The sequence below is a fragment of the Prionailurus viverrinus genome, chromosome D1 (assembly GCF_022837055.1).
Source record: "Prionailurus viverrinus isolate Anna chromosome D1, UM_Priviv_1.0, whole genome shotgun sequence".
Taxonomy (NCBI): domain Eukaryota; kingdom Metazoa; phylum Chordata; class Mammalia; order Carnivora; family Felidae; genus Prionailurus; species Prionailurus viverrinus.
The window spans coordinates 87,885,109-87,907,981 of NC_062570.1; the positions used below are offsets into that span (position 1 = coordinate 87,885,109).

General features: G+C 42.3%; 1 protein-coding gene across 1 annotated transcript in view; it reads left to right on the forward strand.

Annotated features, from left to right (window-relative positions):
* Positions 1-18,373: 18,373 nt before the first annotated feature.
* The window catches only part of KIAA1549L (KIAA1549 like), a 117,056-nt gene continuing 112,556 nt past the window's right edge, over positions 18,374-22,873 (forward strand). The window contains exons 1-2 of the mRNA XM_047823248.1: positions 18,374-21,041; positions 21,967-22,569. Coding sequence (XP_047679204.1) covers positions 18,374-21,041; positions 21,967-22,569 — 3,271 coding nt within the window. The remainder of the gene's footprint in view (positions 21,042-21,966; positions 22,570-22,873) is intronic.

Here is a 22,873-nt window from a genome sequence, read left to right on the forward strand (position 1 = left end):
TCATAGGTAAGAAAACTGAGGCACAGAGAGAGGTAAAGTGACTTGCCCAAGGTCACACAGCAAGTAAGTGTAGAACTGGGGTTTTCATCTGGGTCTGTCAGATTCCGGGGCTCATGTTCATACCCACTGAGACTGAAGACAGAAAGGAAAGCTAAAAGAACATTGCACAGAGTAGAGACACCTGAGCATGTGTCCTTCGTCTGTGTCACACATTGGCTCTGGCCCCCTTCCTGCAGTGTTCCATTGATGATGTAGTGCAGTTGACCTCAGGACATGAGGGACAGAGGACATCAGCAGTGCCTTCTCCCAGGCACTCCCCACACAGTGGTCAGAATTATCATCCAAGAAGCTTTCCTTTTAGTTTCTAGATTTATAATAAAATCTTATCAAGCATCTTCAAGAAAAAGTGAGTTTCAGGTGTTATGAGGTATTTGGGACTATACTGAACTGTTCAAAAATAGGCTACAAAAATGAGTAAAATGCAAATAAATCAAGTATCTTCCAACTCAATAGAAGATCCTTTGGTGGAGAAGTGGAATCTTATACTGTTTTTCCTCACAGAGGTGGGGATGGGGGTGGTGTGCAATTGTGTATAAAGTTTGGATGGATGGTCAAGTCTCTGGTTGCTAGATACAGGCTGAATCAGAGATGGGAATTTTATTGAAAGTTATATTTTATTTGCAGAGGCCACATCCCAGAAGAGAGAGTACAGCTGGGCTTGATGAAACAGGAATCATCAGATCAAGGGCTGCCCAATTTCCTAATCTGTCTCTGCCCTTCTGTCCCCCTTTCTTTGCCCCACACATTCTCTCATTTATGCTTCTTTCTGTCCTCTCCTTTATGTTTCTCTGGGTTCCTGGTATTTGCTCTGGTACAAATAGCCAACTTGAAAGGGAAGCATGGAGCCTAGTGTCCCCTACACAACTAACTGAAATCTTCTGTGGTCCAGAGACAGCTGACCGCAGTGAGGCCAGAAGTGATTGACTTTCCCTGGGGCAGGTGTTCATGCTTGGGCCAGTTGGCAATAGGGGATGGTAGTGAACCAACATAATGTTTTCAGGAGTGGGTATTTTGTAGAGAAGGGACTGTGTGCTGGATAGACGTTCTAACGGTGTCTTCCACCGCTGCACAAAATGGCCATTTGTTGGTCATTTACCTTGTACAAGACCCTCTACTGTCTGAAAATGGAAATAAAGACTGTCCCAACTATTCCATTTAATTTATTCATATCCTAGTCTGAGACATCTGGACAGACAGGTGTCCAAGGAGGTAAATAACAAAGGAAGCTACAGCTCTCTTTGCGCCAGTGACAAGGGCATCTTTCTTAGATAGTGGAGTTGTATTGCAGTGTGAGCTACCCAACTGTTCCTCACTGTTCCAGATATCTCTTTCGAGGCATCTGGTTTACTGGAAGGTTGACAACCTGGAAAATACCAGAGGTTTATCTCCATAGAGGTTAAACATTAAACATGGTTTTGGAGTAAGCTGGAGAAAGAACAAACTCAGCAAAACTAGAGTGATATTTTATGCGAAATCACTGAAAAAAATCTGAAACTATGAAAAATTGAGTCTGGAGAATTCGTTTCCCAGAATGTGTGGTGGAAGCCACTGATGATCACCCTTTGCAAACCATGTTATTTTTACAGGTCACCCTTGACAATGCTGGCCTTGGTGACATCTCCAGAGGGTTTTCCCTCAGTGTTCTCATTTTCTGTGCCAAATATGGAGGACTTCACCGAAAACCCAATCCCTACAAAAGTGAGCTGTCTTCTAGGGAAATTGATTTCTCTTGATTTCCTATCAGTTTGCTTTGATACAAGGAGCCTATGGAGTAATCTTTCAATAAGCTTTGCCTGAGCACTTGCTGGTGCTTTATTTAATCACAGTTTTATGAACTCTTTGTACACCACCAGCCAATTTTACAGTCCCAGAATCTTGCTCAGGAGACAGACACTGATTTTGCCTGCAGTTGATTTTAAAGGCTTTACCATCTGGGATTTTTAGTAACATGTGAATAGCAAATGGATGCCGTGTTTTCAGGATTTTGTAGCCCAAACTCTAGGGTGGTCGTGCAGGAAATGCCTAGTAATAAATAAATAACATAAATTTGTTTCACATTTGTTTATGGAGCTGATGATCAACATAGATTTTAATAGCTGATACCTTGTTTAATTTGATTTGTTGCCTGAATGCCTAAGTTAGTAGATAGGAGGCAGTATGTTATTGCAAAGGTTAGTGTATTAATTTGGATTTCCTGAGAACATTTGACCCCTAATAAGAAACCCTTTCTTATCTTTCCCTCTCCCACAGCAGTGTTACTATGTTCAGAAAATGGAAACCAAACAAGGTTTAATTGACTTAATCAGGGGTTACATTTGCTTGCAAGGAGCAGAATGCACCTGAACCAGCTGAAGCCAAAAAGGCTTATATTTTGAAAAGCATGTAAGGGTATCTTATGGAACCCAGTGGTTTGGAGTATATGGCTGAGTTCGCCTAAAATGTGGAACTGGGGGTGCATGGGTGGCTCGGTTGGTTGAGCATCGACTCTTGATTTCGGCTCAGGTCATGATCTCATGGTTTGTGAGATCAAGCCCTGCATTGGGCTCTGCACTAGCAGCACAGAGCCCGCTTGGGATTCTCTCTCTCCCTCTCTGTCACAAAATAAATAAACATTTAATAAATAAATAAAATGTGGAACTGGAGCAAATAATCTAACTTCTCTTTTTAAGGTCACACTTTCAGGTCATTGCATTTTTCCATTCTTCTCTCTTTCCAAATCAGCATTCTTTGTTTTGGCATATATGTGCACCAAACATGGCTTCCTGTTTTCTATCACTTCCCTAGTCAAAGGCCCAATATGGAGTGACACGGTCTCCAGGTACCAGTTTTAAATTCTTGGGAAAAAGTTCAAGGAGAACAGCTCAGACCAGTTATCCATTCCTGTCAAGCATCTATGGCCAGGAAACCATGGTCATGTGATTACCAGTCTGCTCAGCTGGGGCTATGAGAGCTGATGCTCAGGGATAGAGGGGAGTAGATGATACAAAATAGGACTGTCAGGTGGGTGGTAAGGAGAAAATCATCAGTATCTTTGATTTGCCAGGTGTGAAAACAGCTTATTTGCATACCACTTGCAGCCTGGAGATGACATCTGTTTCCTGGCCCATCTCTATTAATCCTGCTGACTTTTTTTTCTGTTTTTCACTTTGTCTCTGAATCATTCTTTCACCTCCTCCCTTTCCTTCTCCTCATTTCATTTTCTCTCCTCTCTCAGCTGATGCTTTAAAAAGTAACATGATACATCTGATGGTGGAAGAAGCACTGTCGGAATCCAAGACCAGTCTGTCATTCAGACTTGCCCCGTGCTAGACCTTGGGCAAGTCACTTAGTCGCCTTTGGCCCTGGTTTCATTTTCTGAAAATGAATGGAGCTAGGCTAGATGCTGAGAGAAACCTTAGGGATCACCTTTTCCTGGATGCTAAAGATCTTTCTACTCCTAATGTCGTTCCACAAGCATGGCACCCGTGGCAGACATTATTAATTGATTCCACCATGCTTCCCTGCTGATCCAGGACTGTGTTTAGAATCCTCCACAACAGTCCAGGCAACCACTGCAATCACTTGGAGGCAACCCACCTGTGAGATGTAACTAATTATCCATCTCTAAGCAAGAACTGGAGGCCAGATAGCTACCGTCTTTTCTTCCTCTAACTTTCCTTAGAGAGATGGGATATGCGAAGCCATTGTTCCTGAACCCTGGAATTTTGAAGGGAAAAATAAAAAAATGCCCTCTTCTGCCTTTTTCTTCCCAATTATTCATTCTTTTACAAAAACTGTTTGCTTTCTAACCTCTGTCCAATCCAGCCTTTAATTTCTCCTGTGGCTGAAGAATCGACAGTTCTTTCAGCAAAGATGAATCAGCCATGTTTGTCTGGGAGCCTCAGAATTAGACTGGCTCACTTTGCAACTGTGTGGTGGCAGGCAACAGTGAGAGTTATTTTACTTTTTGAAAATATGTTTTCTGCAGTTATATTTGGACTGGAAAAAAGATCCTTGCAGCCTCAGCTCAAATGATATTCAATGTTCCTAATTGCTATTACCCTCAAATATGATAGTGAGTGAGGTCACATCTTCAGTTTACATTTCTCATCTATATTTACAAATGACACAGCTTTGGAACATCTGCTCTGCCTACAGAACACTCATTTTTGCAGATGATGCAGCTGTAATGGCTGGTGGCACAATTGTTTCCTCGACGACAATGCTAGGAAACATCTCTTCCTTTCTGCCTTTCCTACTGGATGCTGTTTTTTAAGTTGCCTTCTGGAGTTCATTTCTCCAGGAGACATGGGCCTAAACTTCTAATGCAGATTTTTTTTTTTTTTCTGCCGAAAGGCTTCTTCCTGATAGTTACTGAAGGCAGTCTCCCTGTGGCAGGGCCACCTTATATAACAGCTCTGTAGGTAGAAAAGCTACAGGTCTAGAACTAAAGGAGACAAATGTATAACCTTTGCAAAGATCACACCTGGGATAAAATCTGTATCTCTAATGCATAGGCACCCAGTGCTGGCTTTCTAGTCAAAATAATCCTTGGTGTTGGTAGAGAACATGGCCATCCCATTTTATTCCTCCTTGGAAAAGGGTAGTGCTCTAGATGAATGAGGAAGAGTGGGGGTATGGTTCATACAGACTGCATTTAAATGCTTTCCTCTTGTTGTTGTTTATTTCCATATTAAAATATGATAATAAAGGGACACCTGGGTGACTCAGTCGGTTAAACATTTGACTTTTGGTTTCAGCTCAGGTCATGATCTCATGGTTCATGAGTTCGAGCCCTGCATTGGGCTCTGTACTGACAGTGTGGAGCCTGCTTGGCATTCTCTCTCTCCCTCTCTCTCTCTCTGCCCCTCCCCCATTTGCACTGTCTCTCTCTAAATAAATAAATAAACTTTAAAAATTTAAAAAAAAAATACTATATAATAAAAGTGAGGACTTATATACTTTCATTTCTGGAGCTAAATGTCCATTTGCAGGAAATGTAGAGGACAGAGGAACATGTTGAATTGCATCATGAGCGTGCATTGGCCCAGTCCAGACTATGGAAACTCCATAGCTTATTCATCAGATATGTTTTAAGGAAACAAAAGGAATGGAGGGGACAATTTGGAGATTAAAAGACACTTAAAAGACATGGTGACTAAAGGATTAATCTATGACAAGGGGGATAAAACTATTTAAAAATGATTTCTTGGCTTAAGCCAAACCATAATTAATGGGACCTTATAGATGACTTGATTTTGCCCTCATGTGTTACAGAGAAGGAACATGGAGCCCATGCAGGCAAAGCGATTTATTTCATGTCTAAAAGGGAGCAGGTGAGAGAACCGTGGTCAGAATCCAGATCTCCTGGCTCATGTGTGAGGCTTCAACTACTTCCCCTGAGTATGATCTTTATCATACATTAATTTTATCTTGAGTTCACTGACATAGATAAAATCACAGTAGAGTTGACTACATATTGGAGATTCTTTGTGTTAATCTGCTCTGTTAATTGCTTTTCAAGCAGATTGGCTCTGGCTTTGTCCTGTGTATAATGGCTGTAAGCCCAGGAGCTGTTACATTCTCTGACTTATGGATTCACAGAATAAAGTTAGTCTTTTGCTTTTTACTTGCTTTGACATTATGAAGTTAGTTTTATTGTTCAGCACTATTAAAATGCTCTAGAGTTGCAATTAAAGCTATAAAATAATCTTTACCTTTGTTATTAAATTTCATTTTTCCCCAATAGTTCTGGCTGATTTAAGTTACTTATTTTCACATGTGTAGCACTTTTTCTTGGCGAATTCATTCTTAAATAGACTAGATGTTTTGAAAAGGGGAACTGTTTGGTGTAGGTTGGCATGAAAAATAACCAGTTAAATTCTCAAATTTCTGAATAAAGACATGTATATCACTACCATACAAGCAATTTGGCCAACAAATTCACTTTACTAAAATACATTTTGGGTTAAATTATTCAATATTTCAATCCAGTTTGAGAGAAAATAGATTTTAATGAAGGCTATATAATATGCTATATTTTATAGTGACATGTTTGTCATAGATTATTTGTACTTTTGAAAAGAACCAGGATTTGAGGCTCAATTACAAGTAATTAACAATCCAACCAATGTGCCACAAGAAACACTTAATTTCTCTTGATATTGGTTAAGAAGTTAACAATACATGCCACTAGTTCACTGGTAATGGTTCTAACAATTATTTACTGTGAAAATAATAGCATTAACAATTCAGGGTGGAAGACAGAATTGAATGTTATTTATCTTGAGGGTAATAATGCATATTTTTAACTTCAAGAAGCTGTGCATTTATAATTATACTGGAGCAAGAGGTGTGGAAAATTACAAGCTAGATAAACTCGACTTCAAGAAAGCTGTTCTTTCTTTAGGGACCATCAGAGAAGGAGAGAGGTTTCCATCGCTTAAAATATCATTACATTCTCAGTTTTCCCTTGGTCATCCAGACGAGCCCCTCCCAACTCTTAGTGTCACAGTGTTTTATGGAGACTGCTGCTCCAAGTCAGGCCCTCCTCTCATTTCCTTCCTCCCTCCCCAACTCCATCAGTGATGAGTGGAAAATGCCTTCCTTGTACTCACCTGTGAAAGGAAACTTCGGGTCTCCTTCAAAAAAGTTGATCATTGATATTCAGATTTGGAGAGCTCATGGACTAGTAAAATGAAGAATTTTGGAAGCCCAATTTAGATTCGCAAACTTTAATCTTGTCAACTGAGGGCATCGCTACACCATGCTGCCATTAGCATTTAGAAAAGCAAGGAAATGTTGACACCAAAAATGGAGGATTGTCCATTAGACCCAGAAAAGCAATTGATGAAAATACACATACATGCACACAATTATAGTTATATTTCTTGCTTTGTCTTGGTTAGGTGAAAACTGCATTAGATCAGAGTGTGGACGAGCATTGGAAATCTTGTGTTGAGTGATTTAAAAAACATGACATCTTTAAAAGGTGGACCTTTTCAAGTTTGTTAAACAATGTTAAACATCTTGAGTAGGGGCCTCACCTTATGTCCTCCCCTATGTTGAGGCAGGATACATTTGTGATTAAGGACATCAACCCTGAATCCAGAATGCCTAAATGTGTATGATATTATATATCGTGTAAGAGATTTATTATGAGGATTTGGCTCATGTGATTATGGGGGCTGAGAAGTTCCACCATCTGCCAAGTTGGAGACCCAGCAAAGCCCATGCTGTAATTCCAGCCAAAACAAGATTTAAGAACCAGGGAAATCGGTGGAGTAAATCCCAGTCCAAGGGCAGAAGAATTATCCTTACACAAATTAGCAGGAGGGGAGCAAATCCTCCCTTAAAACAGAACTCTGATTTTTGTTCTGTTCGGGCCCACCCACACTGGGAAGGGCCACTGACTTTACTGAGTGCATCACTGCAAATGCCAATTTCATCTAGAAACAGCCTCACAGACCCACACAGAAATGATGTTTAATCTGGCTACCCCATGGCCCAACAAATTGGCACATACAATTAACTATCACCTGTATCTTCCTGATAGTAGCATTGTGAGGATGAAATGGGTTTATATTTGTAAGCAGATAGGAAAGTAGTGGACTACGGGGAACTTTCAGTAAGCGTTAGTGTCTGGCACACGGTAGGTACTCAAATTAATTGAATGAGTGTAGGAAGGATAAGTTTCATGTCTATGGTAGGATGCTTTTACTGTGGTCTCTTGTCTTTCAAGTACAGGCAGTTAGGCAGACACACATGGCATCTCCCTCTGACTCCCACCAAATGGTGTACAGTCTGTCCTAGGCTCCTCTATCCAGATTCCTGTGGAGACTGTGCTGAGTAGGCTCTCCCAGGTGGGGAGAGCACCAGCATTCTGGGCCCCTCTTTTGGGCACTCCTACTTCTGGCCAGACATCTCAAGACTCTGTTGCTAGTTACAGATTGTCCTCGTGACTAGAAGGATAAAGGAAAATCCATTGCCAGTGCTGAAAATTATGTCTAATGATTTTTATTATTATTAGATAAACCAAGGCATTGGGAGATAGAAATGGAAATTTTGTCAATGGAATAGATTTAAGCTTAACATAAATAGATCTTACTACTTTATACCAAATGAGAGAAAACGTGGTCTTATCTAAATTGTAGAATTTTTAAAAATAAGTGCTATCTTGATATGAGCATCTATGTAAACACTAAAGCAAATAAACTGCTAATGAAAATTATTTGCTATGAACATACTGGCTATCTTTTTGAGTTTTGGTGCTTCTAAAAAGTTTGCAAATCATTTACTCAGAATAAGTATTTCTCTTTCTTTCCTTCTTTCCTTCTTTCTTTCTTTCTTCCTTCCTTCCTTCCTTCCTTCCTTCCTTCCTTCCTTTCTTTTTCTTTCTTTCTTTCTTTCTTTCTTTCTTTCTTTCTTCCTTCCTTCCTTCCTTCCTTTCTTTTTCTTTCTTTCTTTCTTTCTTTCTTTTTCTTTCTTTCTTTCTTTCTTTCTTTCTTTCTTTCTTTCTTTCTTTCTTTCTCTTTCTTTCACCTTAAAGGCAATTAGTTTGTTATTCAGTCCTAAAAGAGTTGGCTGATAATTTCTTTTTCTAAGCATCTGAATTAACAAATCCTGAAGTAGTGATATTCATTATTAATGAGGTTAGACTTCTATAGTAAAACTAATGCCTGACCCAGGCATCAATGAACATGAGTTAAGGATTAATAATAATATTTTTTATTAATATGGGGAGCATATTCTGCTTCTTGGCCCCCACACACATTTTGCAGATTTTTGGTGTTTAGTTGTAAGAAGGACATCAGTATCCATGAAGCATCACACAGCCTTCCCATTTTTCTTATGTCTCCATTTAGTGGGGGAAACAACCAAGTTATTGATATTATCATTTTACCTAAATTAACTTAATGCCCCAAGAAGGCACTAGAGCCAGTCAGTATAATGATGGTCCTTTCTGTTTGTTATACAGAACTTTACAGATTTCCTAGCGCTCACCCTTATGCTATCCCAAGCGATGAATGTCAGTAGAGGAGGTCATGAATAAGTCTGCTAAAATACACCGTGCAAGGAGCCTACAAGTGCAGAATCTGCTAGCTATTTAATTTCAAAGAACATGTTTTCAGATTCCATGATGGATTTAGTCCACTTACCAGTTCTTTGGTTTTTCAGTATCTGAAATTGCTCAAGGGCAATGACTTTAAACTCTGAAATGATCTTCCGTTAAAATCCCCTCAAGGTGTTCAGAGCAGTGGCTCCTTGGGATATTAGCTAGTATCATGCAAAAAAGAAACAGAACAAAGAGTTCCACAGTCAATTAGTTTGGGGATTTTCTAGATTAAACATAACTTTTGTTTACCCTAAGACTTTTGGAGACTTTATGTACTTGTTTGCATGGTGACTCCCTGCTAAGAGGTTTCCTAAGCTATTTTGAATATAAAACCATTTTCCCCCCAGATTGTCTCATGGAACCAATATTGATGGGAACAGTTGTTGGGACATGGTGCCTTTGCTTATTCTTGGTTTTAGAGACTGTCAGGTTGTGTGGATGTCTCTAATACAGGATTATTTTCTTTTCAATCTAACAAAATACTCTGTGAGATGCAAAATGAATGGGAAGGTCTCTGCCTGTCATGAACAACATTGTAGATGATACAAGAATGGGACTGCAATTTAAAAACATTTAAGAGTACAGAGTTTGGCCTATGACCATACCATTTGGACTTTAAATGTGATGCAAAGTCTTAACCTTCTCTTTTTGTGTCCGTGTATGTTTTGTGCAGGCACTTATGTGTTTTGTTGACTGTCACAGACTTTATAGATTTTTAATTTATTAATTGATAGTTTATGCATTAAATGATTTATTATTATATATACATGTACATAATATTTATAGAATTGCACAAATATGATCCTGGAATATACATGGGTTTCTCCTTTTTATCGCAGCCTTTCCCTCCCCTAGCACACATTTTTAGTGTGCTGCCTACATTCACTTACATATTTTGATGATTAGTTATTTACTTAATATATCTTTATTTGATTTTGATATTAAAACAGTACTGGTTTCATAAAATATATTGGAAACATTTTCATATATTTAAAAGGCCCAAATTAGTTTGCTGAAGTTAGCATTGCCTTGTTTTTTTTTTTAAGTTAAGTAGAACTCAGCTGAATATATCTGGTCCTGGTGCCGTTTTCAATAGTCCTCCTTTTTCCTATGTTAACTTGTTTAGGTTTCTCATTTCTGGATTGATTTTGATTACAAAGGTTATTCATTTATGTATGTGTATTTATTATGAGAAGATATGTGTACATGAGAAGAGAAGCTCTGTCTCTGCCTTCTCTCAGCAGTTCAGCCATAGCTGTAGTTAGATTTGTGTGTCTGATTTGTAAGGAATCCTAATGGGAAAGTGTTCACTTTGCCACTATGCCAAGTAAGTCATTTCCAAAACCACATGATTGCTTGTGGAAGTAAGCAGACTTCAGGGGAGAAATCTAATGCAGAAACTCGGTAAGTCTTACGAATGCTAAGAAAGCCAGGTGGATTAACCAGGTAGTGGGGAATTATAGTTGGAGACAAAGGACTCACTGTAAGAAATGTGAACTAGTACTGAGACGTTAGAATAAGTTTACCACAAATTGGGGGTATAATATACTGTTATCATAGTTTAGAAAAAAGACATGACTCTGAAATCTCTTAGTCAGATTTTGTGTTCCTTGCTGACAATCATGATAAGTAACATATATTGTACCAGGATGTGTTCCAAATATTTTCCATGGGTTAATGCCATTAGGGCTCAAGACAACCTGTGAGACAGAGATTAATACTGTCCACATTGTGAAATGGAGAAACTGGCACAGAGAGGTCTGTAACGTGCCTAAGTTAACACAGCTGGAGCAAGGCAGGGGGCTGTGAACCCAGATCTCACAGCCTTCACTGGAACACTTGACCTCCTTCCCAGTAAGGATTACAGCTTGTTAGTCTTTATAAGGGAGTGACTATCCAAGAAAGGATTTGGAGGCATAAATGGCTAAGTGATTGAGCAAATAAGGGAGATAATTGGCTAGAATTTTAAGCAGAAAGGGAAAAGTACTCTAAAAGAACTAAAAATGGAGAGTTGTAGGAACAATGACATCTTAACTATGGGACTGTCACTTAGAAGTGGTTTACGTTTACGCTTTTCAACATGGCATGAAACCCAGTAATATGCCTTTTGCCCAAATTTCTAAGCCCCTATTACTGCTTTTCATTTAGTTCATACTTTCCTACATCTTTAGTTTTTCTTGCCTGATGGATTAAAATGGTCTCAACTCTCCTCAGGGCCGTTAGAATGAAATAGTAAAAAAATAGGAAGGTTTGCGGGGCGCCTGGGTGGCACAGTCGGTTAAGCGTCCGACTTCAGCCAGGTCACGATCTCGCGGCCCGTGAGTTCAAGCCCCGCGTCAGGCTCTGGGCTGATGGCTCAGAGCCTGGAGCCTGTTTCCGATTCTGTGTCTCCCTCTCTCTCTGCCCCTCCCCCGTTCATGCTCTGTCTCTCTCTGTCCCAAAAATAAATAAATGTTGAAAAAAAAAATTTAAAAAAAAAATAGGAAGGTTTGGCAAAGTTGACTGATAGGATTGTCCTGTTTTGAAGGATCAGTTATTGGTGGTTAATTGCGTTTTCTATAGTTGAGCTTAGGCCGACTAGGGGGTGAGGCTTTTAAACTTACAAGTGACCCCATCAGAAGGATCGAAGGAGCAGGAGAGGAGAGACACTCCAAGTCCCATTGATTTATTTCTGATTCAGATGGTTTTAGATGTGTGTGGTGATCTTATCCATAAGAGGATGTCATTGTGTCTGTCCCACCTGCCACACAGGGTTGGTGATGACAGAATTGGAAGGGGATGAGGCTATTATTTATAAAACTGAAAAGGTATGAATAACCTGTATCTTAATAGTTGGAGGGCAGTTAAACAAATTATAATACCATGTCTTAATGGGAACAATTTTCAGCCTTATCCAGTATGAAAAAATGCTTTAAAACAATGTTAAAAGACCAGAGGTGCAAAAAAAAAGTTGGATGTGAAGTACAACCACAGGTCTGAAAAGCACATAAACCAAAGCTCTTCCAAGAATGAAACCTGAAAGAACTATTCACCACAGTGTGAATTGTGGTTTCCTTGATGTGGCGGGACATGCATGGGGAGGTGGCTGAGGGACACATGGGATTCTTTTCCTTCAACTTTTCCATCTTTTCCAAATTTTCTGTACTGATTACACAAAGTGAGGTTTTAGAAAATGAAAGAGCAAATGTATTATGATGGGGGGAATCAGTTTTATTTTTAAATCTGTTTCACAAAAGATTCAAAAGCAATAAACTTTTTTTTTTTTAAGAAAATAGCTGTGAAACAGCTTTGAAAGTTAAAAAGCTTCTGTTGAGGCAGTAAACAGAACCTTCTATTTGCTGGCATCACTTCAAGGAGTGGCAATTTGATTCTGTTTAACTGGCATATTGAAAAAGCCCCAGGAGAAATCACATTAGGAAGAATGTCCTAGGTGCCAAACTTCAGAAGTGTGGATTTGAGGTGGATGCTTCAACATGGAGATGATGCTTGGTTCATCTCTTTTGACCTTCTGGGAAGCGAGGTCTCAGTGATTTAGAGCTGTGCTCAATAATGTCTGCTGAAGCAGCACCAAAGAGAGACTCATCGTCAAACTCACAGGGGCAATGACCATGTGGGCTCCTGTCTGCTGGGGTCCCTCTAGGAGGATGTAGCCCACCCTGGACCTGGAGATGGAGGAGCAGAGAGCCTTGGATCTGAAATCAGAGAAGTTGAGTCATACTCAGCCATGGGGTAACTCTCCGTGTGACCTTGGCCACGCCGGCATTTAACCTCCCTGGGCAATGGTTTGCTCACCTGTAAAATGGGGATGATGACCTTTATCCTCTACCTCACAGGTACTGTGAGGAACAAGGTGGGATGAGGGAATGAAAAGATGCTGTAAACTGTAAGGGGTTCCACAGATGTGTGGGATTGTGGCAGTATGTGATCAGCAAGACATTTCTGAGTTTTGACTAGCATTTGGGGCCTCGGAGGAAGCCTCTGAGTGCATCCATGCACCCTGGGCTGAACAAGTATTGACAATGACAGCAATACCAATAATAGTACTGTGTGCCAGGCACTGTTCTAAAGACTTCACATGTATCACCTCATTTTAACACCTAAAACAATTTCATGGTAATGTAGGTACCTTGACATAGGTACCGTAATAGTCCCCATTTTACAAATGAGGGAGAGGCACAATAAGGTTAAGTAGCTTGTCCAGGGTCACACAGCTAGCAAATGGAGCAGTAGGATTTGAATCCAAGCCATCTGACTCTGAGGCCTAATAGAAAGCTGCAGGTATTTCTCTCTGAAATATAAAGAGGAAGGGTTTGGGATACTTACTGATGTTTATTAGCTGGTTGTCTTAGTTTCTTCTATTCAAGAGCTGCTGTTGATCAGGTTTGCTTTTCGTTGAGTGTTGCAGTTAAGAAAATGGGCTGGCAGGCAGTGAGCAGGACAAAGTGGATGGCTTCATGACCCTGGTTGGAAATGGGTCATGCCTATAGCTAGGCCACTGGGGGAAGGCTTCCTTCTCAGTGTCTCCAGCAGTCAAAGGAAGGAAGCGCTGAGTGGAAAAAGACTGATTATGACGGTGTTACAGGAGTAGTTTGAGGAAACTAGGAAGCGATTCAGGGCCGCATTGGGAGGCCCTTTGAATTTGACTGGAGAATATTTCTTTATATAAATATAAATATAGAGAATGTTCAGGAAGGTCAGAGAGAGGGAGAGAGAGAATCCCAAGTAGGCTCTTCATAGTCACTGCAGAGCCTGAAGTGGGGCTTGATCCCACAAAGTGTGAGATCATGACCTGAGCCAAAACTAAGAGTCAGACGCTTAACCAGCTGAGCCACCCAGGTGCCCCTGTGCCAATTATTATTCAGTCTGATATTCTTACAGGAATGACTGTTTGCTTTCCTGAAGCTTTGAAAACCATGCTTTTATCTAAGCATGGCACAAACCAACCTAGTTTAAAATGTGTGTGTCATGGGGCGCCTGGGTGGCGCAGTCGGTTAAGCGTCCGACTTCAGCCAGGTCACGATCTCGCGGTCCGTGAGTTCGAGCCCCGCGTCAGGCTCTGGGCTGATGGCTCAGACCCTGGAGCCTGTTTCCGATTCTGTGTCTCCCTCTTTCTCTGCCCCTCCCCCGTTCATGCTCTGTCTCTCTCTGTCCCACAAATAAATAAACGTTGAAAAAAAAAATTTAAAAAAAAATAAATAAAAAATAAAATGTGTGTGTCAATTGTCTATGGAATGGGGTTCATGTCTCCTTGGGAAGGGAAGAAATGACTCATTTTAACTTTTCATTATTTTGAGGGTCTTTAGCTTGCTTTCACTTATTTCCAACTTAAATCCATCTCTGTTCCCCATCTATCTTCAGCCAGAGCCTCCTTAAGTCTCTTATCATTTAAGCTACTTCCCTTTAAATTTCTTTAGGTTACTAGTCCCTTGGTGGGATACACTATCCAAAGAGAAGGTAATTGTTGGCTTGTCCCTAGAATGAGTGATATTTGGGGGCACCTGGATGGCTCAGTCGGTTGAGTGTCTGACTTCGGCTCAGGTCATGATCTCACGGTTCATGGGTTCAAGCCCTATGTCAGGCTCTTTGCTAACAGCTCAGAGCCTGGAGCCTGCTTTGGATTCTGTGTCTCCCTCTCTCTCTGCCCTTCCCCCATTCATGCTTTCTCTCTCTCAAAAATAAAAATAAGCATTAAAAAATGAAAAAAGAAGAATGAGTGATGCTTAGGATATTCACAAAGGATAGCTATTCAGGAGCTTGTGCAGGGAAACACCACTATCTTTCATCTCCCTCTCTTGTATGTGGGATATATGATTGCTTTTTGTGCATTTTTTTGAAGATCATTACTGTATTTGTCAGCAAAGAATAGTTCATATCATTCTAAGTAGAAAAAGTTAACAGTTTTGGAATACAGAGAGGGGTGGATTGGAGAGTTAGTAGGATTTCATTGAGAAAAAAAAGAATTCAGTAATTTGATTGGAAGGTGCCTTCTTTTTTTTTTTTTTCCTTGAAAAATGGGATTTAAACAGAAGAGTCCAACCTGTTTCATAGCAACATTCCACTGTGTCTGCTGCTATTTGCTGATGTGGCTTTGTTTCTACTCTTGCAAAGCCCAGTATTCTCTTCAAATAACTTCCTCTGAGTCCCAGGTACTATGTTTGAATTTTTATTTCACAGCTTCTCTGTGAAATTCCAAACAAACATACTGACTTGGGCTTCTTTTTTACTGTCTTAATGGTACCCTCTCACCATCCTTTCTGCTACTCTTTAGTCATGGTACCTCATGCTGCATCTCTTCTTATATGCCCATTCCACAGCCCCCTACTCTCTACCTCGGTTAGTTTTTTATTTCTGTGTAACAGATTACCACAAACTTCCTGGCTCAAAACAACATGAATTTGTTATTTCCCATTTCCCATGGGCACAGCTTCTTTGGATCCTCTACACAAGGTCTTATAAGGCCGCCATTGTGGTATCAGCGGGGCTGTGTTCTCATCTGGAGGCTTGACTGGAGAACGATCTACTTCCAAGTTCACTCAGGTTGCTGGCAAAATTAATTTCCTTGTGGCTTCCATCTGGAAGGCCCTGGCTTCTTGCTGGCCATCAGTGGGAGGCCATCCTCAGCTCCAAAAGGCTGCTCAGAGTTCCTGGAGACTGCCTGCAGTTCTAGAAGCTACCCACAATCCTTTGCCGCATGGGTTTTCCCAGTATGACCTCTTAATTCATCAGGCCATCAAGGACAGCAAGTCTGCCAGCAAGACCGAGTCTTAGATTATATAAACACAAGTGGGTATCCCATCACCTTTGCCATATTATAGTGGTTAGAAGTAACTCACAGGCTCTGCTCTGCTCATACTCAAGATGAGTTACACAAAGGCATGACCACCAAGAGACAGGGATCATGGGAATACTGTAGAGTGTGTCCAACACACTCTTATATCTAACCTATGTCAAACTTCTACTTCACTGCCTTTTTTAAAATTTGGTTTTGCCCTACTTCTCCTAATTTACTTTTCCCTTCTTAATAAATCTACCTCTCATTTGCCCCTCAAAATTTTCTCTTCCCTTTCCATTCCTTCCTGATACAACATTAATTATTACAGACATATTTTGTTTATTAGCATAGACATAATTTTAAAATCTTGTGTATAAAGCAAAAGCGACATAATTTTAAAATCTTGTGTATAAAGCAAAAGCAACTTTCATTGAAATAAAGAGTGCTTAACTGTGTTTTGGCTTCTGAATCCTTAGCTAATTAAAGCTGTAGAGATTCACTTCCCAGGAATGAGGGACACAATCCTGTATTGTTTCAGTTATTATTGCTGCACAGCAAACCACCCCTAGCTTCATGTTGTAAAATAACAACCATTTTGTAATGCTAATGGTTTCAGGAATCCAGACAGCAAACTGAGGATGCCTTGTCTCTGTTCATGATTCCTGGGGACTCAGTAGGGAAGACTGAAACAGGGTGACTCAAGTGTTTAGGGACTAGAATTATCTGGAGGCTTCTTCATTCACATGTCTTGTGCCTGGGCAGGGATGACTGGGAAGCTTAGCTCACCTAAGACTATTGACTGGAGTACTTACACATGGCCTTTCCATGTGGTTTTGGGCTGTTCACAGAGTGGTGACTGGTTCTAGGAGGGAGAGTGAGGGAGCATATGGAGAGCAAGCCTTCCAAGAGGCCAAGTGAAAGCTGCCTGGCCTTTTGTGATGGTAGCCTTGGAAGTCATATGGCAATGCTTCTGCCTTGGTTGAACAGTCTCAAGCCCACTCAGCTTCAGGTGGGGACATAGACCTCACCTCTCAATGGGAGGCATATAGGAGAATTTGCAGCCATTAAAAAAACACATATACAGGGGCACCTGGGTGGCTCAGTCGGTTAAGCGTCTGACTTTGGCTCAGGTCATGATCTCACAGTTCGTGGGTTCAAGCCCTGTGTCGGGCTCTGTGCTGGCAGCTCAGAACCTGGAACCTGCTTTGGTTTCTGTGTCTCCCTCCCTTTCTGCCCCTCCCCAACTTATCCTCTATCTCTCTGTCAAGAATAAATATTAAAAAATAAAAAGAGTAAATGCTTTAAAAAAACACATATGCAAACACAAACATATTTAAAGGACTACATTATCCTGAACTATGAGAATTGAAAGGGATCATAGAGGATGATCTATTTCAGTCTTCCACTATGGCTCAACTCCTTTTTACAACTGTCCAGTCACCCCATGCCTACACTACTTCGGGGAGTTTTCTTCTGGTCTCTGTTGTCATCTGTTCCCACCCCTTTCCAGTCTGTTCTATTCTTTATTCTGTAGCCAGAATGCTTGTTCTGAAACACAGATTTGCTCCTGTACATCATCCACCCTCCCCTCCCCACCTCACCCCGCTCTACTACAAACCAGATTTTCTAACTTCAGCTCCCCTGGGCTCGTTTGTTTCTGTCAAATGTTCTGGCTAACATTTTTTAGCCAATAATGGAGAAAGCTCTAGAAGTACCTGTTCTTTCTTTTTTTATTTTTAACTTAAAATATAACTTAAGGGTGCTTAGCCATCTCTGGGGTCATCAGCACCATCAGTACTGCAGAACCATGGAAAAGGGGATCAGAGCATCATCAAGCAGGATGTTGTTTCTCTTCCCTAGCATGATATTTCCAGCTTTCTGATCAGTTGTGTCCTTGCCTCCTTTCCTGTGAAGCTCACCATCTTGTGCCCTCTCTCCTTGCCTTTCTGCCTGCAGGTTCACACAGGAAATGTGGGTGCTAATAGTCTGCTTTCTCTGTAGGTGCTTGTAGTGACACTGGGTCTTGTGAGGTGTCTCTAGTTCTAGGGTGAATGTGAGTAGTTTTACTTTCAGAAAGAAAGATGCCACTGCTGCCATCCTTCCCAAACACAAGCAACCTCGTTATTCTGCTGGAGATGACTTAGGGTCCTGAACACACATTTGCATCAAGATTCACGGTCCTTTCATTTTGCCTTTTGGGTTCTCTGATGAGGTTTATTTTGGTGTCATTGGCCTTGGCAGGTAGTTACATTCATCTTTGATTTTCTAGATTGTGAGTTTCCCAGTCCAGCCCTCATTGGTGGTAGAGAAAAAGATTTAAGATACACAGGTGTCTTCGGCATCTTTGCTTAGGTATCATTTCATCAGAGACTGTGGCCCTCAGCCCAGCCCTGTAGGTTAGCTGTAGTATTTGCATATGTGTCATTACTTAACCTTATTGTCTAAATATGTTTAACAAGTCTTCTGTGCTGGGGTGGAAGCTCTGTGAGATCCCAGTGGTGCCTGTCTTGCCCACCCCTTCTCTCCACAACATACCACAGCAGGCACTAGATGATCATCTGATGCCTGACTGTGTGGTATTTCGTTTGACAGGAACAGACAATCTGCAGATAACAGTCAGCCCAACCTCGGAGTCATTTCCTCATGGGAAATTGTTACCGATTTCACCAACATGGCCTTTCTCAGAAGTCCCGTCTTCCTCGGCAGTGGCCAGAATCAGGAATGTGCTGGCACCCTCCCCTGACAACACTAGCGTGCTGCAGTTTGCCCGAACGCCTCCACCCAAGACACACCGCAGAGCCAGGGCTCACGGGGACTTCTCTTCTTCCCTTTACCAAGGAAGTGGACATAGCGCCTCCCTTGAGCCTTCCAAGGATTCCACCGAGTCTCTCGTCCCACCAAGACCTCAAGGGGGAAAAGACGCAGCCTCCGTGTCAGGTTTGCCTCACACCAGCATGCTCCCCTCATTGTCCACTATCCCATCTCAGCCAGTCGGGGTAGGGACTCCTTCCATTTCACCACAACATTCCCCAAGACCAGACATTCTTTCGTTTCTCCCTCCACATCCATCCTCTTCATTGGCTCCTGACTCACCTCATTCCATCATCTTTTCCAAGCCAGCCGAACGACCCACCAAAGTGCCTTTGTTTCCCCAAACAGCTCCAACTGGCTCCTTTTCAAGTGAGAGCATAGCTAATTCCCCACACCCATTTGCTGGGGAAATGAACCACACTCTGTCCAAAAATGCCCAGGATTTGATAGGCATCCCTCATCTAGGTCTTTTTGGATACTCAACAGTGCGGCATCCTGAGCTGCCCCCCACAGAGGGTCCTCACACAGCAGGCTCCCCCACACCTGAGTTTTTGAGCTCTGTGGCAGAACTGTCCCATCTGTCTCCTCCACCCCTAGTGCCTGGAAGTCTTCTTCAGCTTCCAGATGGAACTTCCTCATGGTCAGTGTTGGAAGTGGCTTCAAGTCGTACATCCACACAACCGGTTGAAGCTGAGGTGGCTGATGGAGTACATGGTGGGGTGTCTTTGCCGATTTTTAAGAGTGTGGTGGCCGCAGCAGTGACCCAGGAGGCTGTGTCTTCACTTTTACAGACTGCAGAATCAGTGGCAGTGGAAACAGCCAGCAGAAAGATAGCCCTTGCTACCGCAAATGACACCGCTAACCCACTGCATTTGTCAGGGGCTCCAGAGAATTCTGAAGGGCTCCTCCTTGTAGCAAAACACACATCGTCCTCTTTGGTGCCTTCTCCTCTGCCTCTCACCACAGCCCGCAGAGGGCAAGCCATCCTTTCTGGGACATCCAACAGCACAGCAGCAGACTTTCCTTCTGCACCCATCTTTCTCCAGTTGGCACAGAACCATGCCTCTCCTTCCACCATGCCCAAAATGCCAACTCCTCAAAAAGAGGGCAGCGGTGGATCCCCTCCGACAGCGACTACAGACTTCCCCTTCTCCAGCAAATTTCCCAATCTTCTTTCCACCACCTGGGCATTTCCCCTGCAGAAAGAAGATAGTGTGACGGCTGTTTTAAAGAAAAATGAAAAGGCAAATTTGACAGTTGATCTCCAGATCCTTCCAAGTAAAGAGATTCCAGGTCATCACACTGTAAATGGGTTCACCTCTGATTCTAGCCTGGATCATATTTCATCTTTTTTCATCACAACTCTAAGAACAAACCTCCTTCCTTCAGAATTACCTCTACCTTCCATCCCCTCTCCACAAAGCACCCAGACTATGTCCCCATCCCCTAGCTTGTCTGACATCAAGCCAGAGACTTATGCAGCTGTGATGGACCATTCTCAGTTGCCAGTTTCAACTTCCCAACAGGTGACAGCATTTCCCTCATCCACTGAGGTCTATGATTTCTCAACAACGAGACATGTGAAAAAGCCAGCAACCACAGATGTTTTCTGGAGTTCTCTTTCAGCAGAAACTGGATCTCTCTCCACAGAGCCGATGATATCTGGCTTGCTGCAGCAAACAAATTATTATTTAAATGGGCACACAATTAACTCCACCAGTTGGGAAACTGATTCAGCTTCAGCTACTCCTCCCAGTGGTTCAACTTCAGCTGCCAGTACAATAAGATCTTCAGATTTCAGAGAAACTGCTGGGCATTTAGTGACTGCAGAAGGCTCTAACATTCAGCGTCCAGTCCTTGGTATAAGCACCAACCAATCTATTCAACAGTCAGAGGTCACCATGGTTGGAAACCATACAGACTTCTTGTCAATAACCAATAACAACTATTCCAGAGATTTTCAAACAGCTGAGATTGAAGATTACCCATCCACAAGCCAACATGCTGTGTCTCATCCCCATCTACAGCTGCCTGCGCATTCAACACATACTCTTTCACCAGCTTCTCCAAGTCTGACTTCCACAGCTAGCTTGCAGGAAATACTTTCAGATAAAATGGATTCAGTTCTCCCAATTTCCGGTGACATCTACCCATCTCCTGTGATAAGTGTTTCCACACCATTCCAGAGTATCTTGAGATACCATTCTACTGCTGAATCTCCTCCTCTATCGACCAGGGCCCCATCCACAGTGCTGCTGGCTTCTCAGCACCCTGGGAAATGGACAGGTGCAGCCACTCATGCAGGTAGTTTGTTTCCCCGTACTCCCAAAATTGGTATGACTGTTTCTGTGGACAAGCATCTTCAAGTTCAACACAGATACCCAGTTTTGCTTAGAAGGAGCAGACACACACTATTGGGATGATGAATGAGTTAGCAGCCCCAGATAGTTGTGCCCTTGATCCTCTGCTGACTTGATTCTTTTGAAAGTACAGTCTCCAACTTACAATGGTTTGACTTACCATTTTTCAACTTTATAATGGTGCAAAAGCATTCGGTAAAAATCATACTTTGAATTTTGAATTTGGATCTTTTCCCAGGCTAACAATAAGTGGTACAATCCTCTCTGGTGTTGATGGGCAGGGCAGTGAGTCAGACCTCCCAGTGAGCCACGAGATCATGGTCAACAATGATACGATTACAACCATCCTACACCCATACAACTATTCTGTCTTTTAGCACAGTATTCAATAAATTACCCAAGTGAGTCAACACTTTATTATAAAATAGGCTTGTGTTAGATGATTTTCCCCAACTGTAGGCTAAAGTAAGTGTTGTGAGCATGGTTAAGGTGGGCTGGGCTAAGCTAGGATGTTTGGGAGGTTAAGTATATTATGTGCATTTTTGATTTATGATATTTTCAACTTATGATGGGTTTATTGAGACATAATCCCATTGTAAGGTGAGGAAAATCTGTATTAAGAACTTAAATGTCCTTATTACCAACCACAAATTTCTTTCCACACCACCCTTCCCCCCACCAATCACAGGTTTCTGTCAGTGGCATTCTCATTATGGGTAATTGACTTAATGAACCTAGAGCTGTTTTGCCTAAATCCCAGAGCAGAGACTTTTCACCTCAGCAAACTCACATGTTGCATCCATTCATCACCACACCAAGTGACATGTGTACTGTGGGCCAATGACAGACTTTGTTTTTTCTCTTTGCAGTAGACCCCTCAGTGTCGTCCAAGGCGGAACCAACAGCAGCATCAGCAGCTACGTTGTTACTGGGGAAATCAAGTCCACCGGCGCTGTCTGCAGCCCTGGTTGCCAAGGGCACTGGCAGCAGGGCTTCGGCCATGGCCTCGGGATTAGTCAAGAGCAGTTGGACCACTGCCCTAGCTAAAAATGTCACAAACAACGCAGCACCTGGCCCAAGGACGACACCGGGGGCAGTGCCTCCGGCCTTCTCATTCACACCAACCTACATGTTTTCAAGAACGGCACACACCGGGAGTGCTCACACAGCCATGCAAGGGACCACGGGCGCCGCCTCTGGCCTGTTGTCCACAACACACCTCCCCAGGAAACCACAAGCCATGCACACAGGCCTCCCAAACCCCACCAACCCAGACATGCCGAAGGCATCCACCACACGCCCACTGACAATCACAGCAGCCTTGACATCCGTTACTGCCCCAGTAAGGGCCACCCGGTTGCCACCTTTGCCGGCAGAAAATATAGATGCTGCGTCGACTGCCATGGTCACAACCGGCAAAATGGCATCCAACCTGGAGTGTCAAATGTCCAGTAAGCTCCTGGTGAAGACAGGTAAGAGTCCACTGTCCTGATTTTATTTGAAAGCGGCAAGCACGTGCTGGTCTCAGAGATGTAGCAGAATTCTTTGATTTCTTTGAGATCGGTGGTTCTCAACCAGGGACAGTTGGCTCCTTCTCCCCCCAGAAGACATTTGGCCATGTCTGGAGACATTTTTGGGTGTTTACAACCTGGAGGGTAGGGAGGGTGCTACTGGCATGTAATGAGGCAGACACCAGGATGCTGCTAGAAACCCTACAGCACACTGGATGGTCCTACAGCAAAGAATAATCCAGCCTCAAATGTCACAGTGATGAGG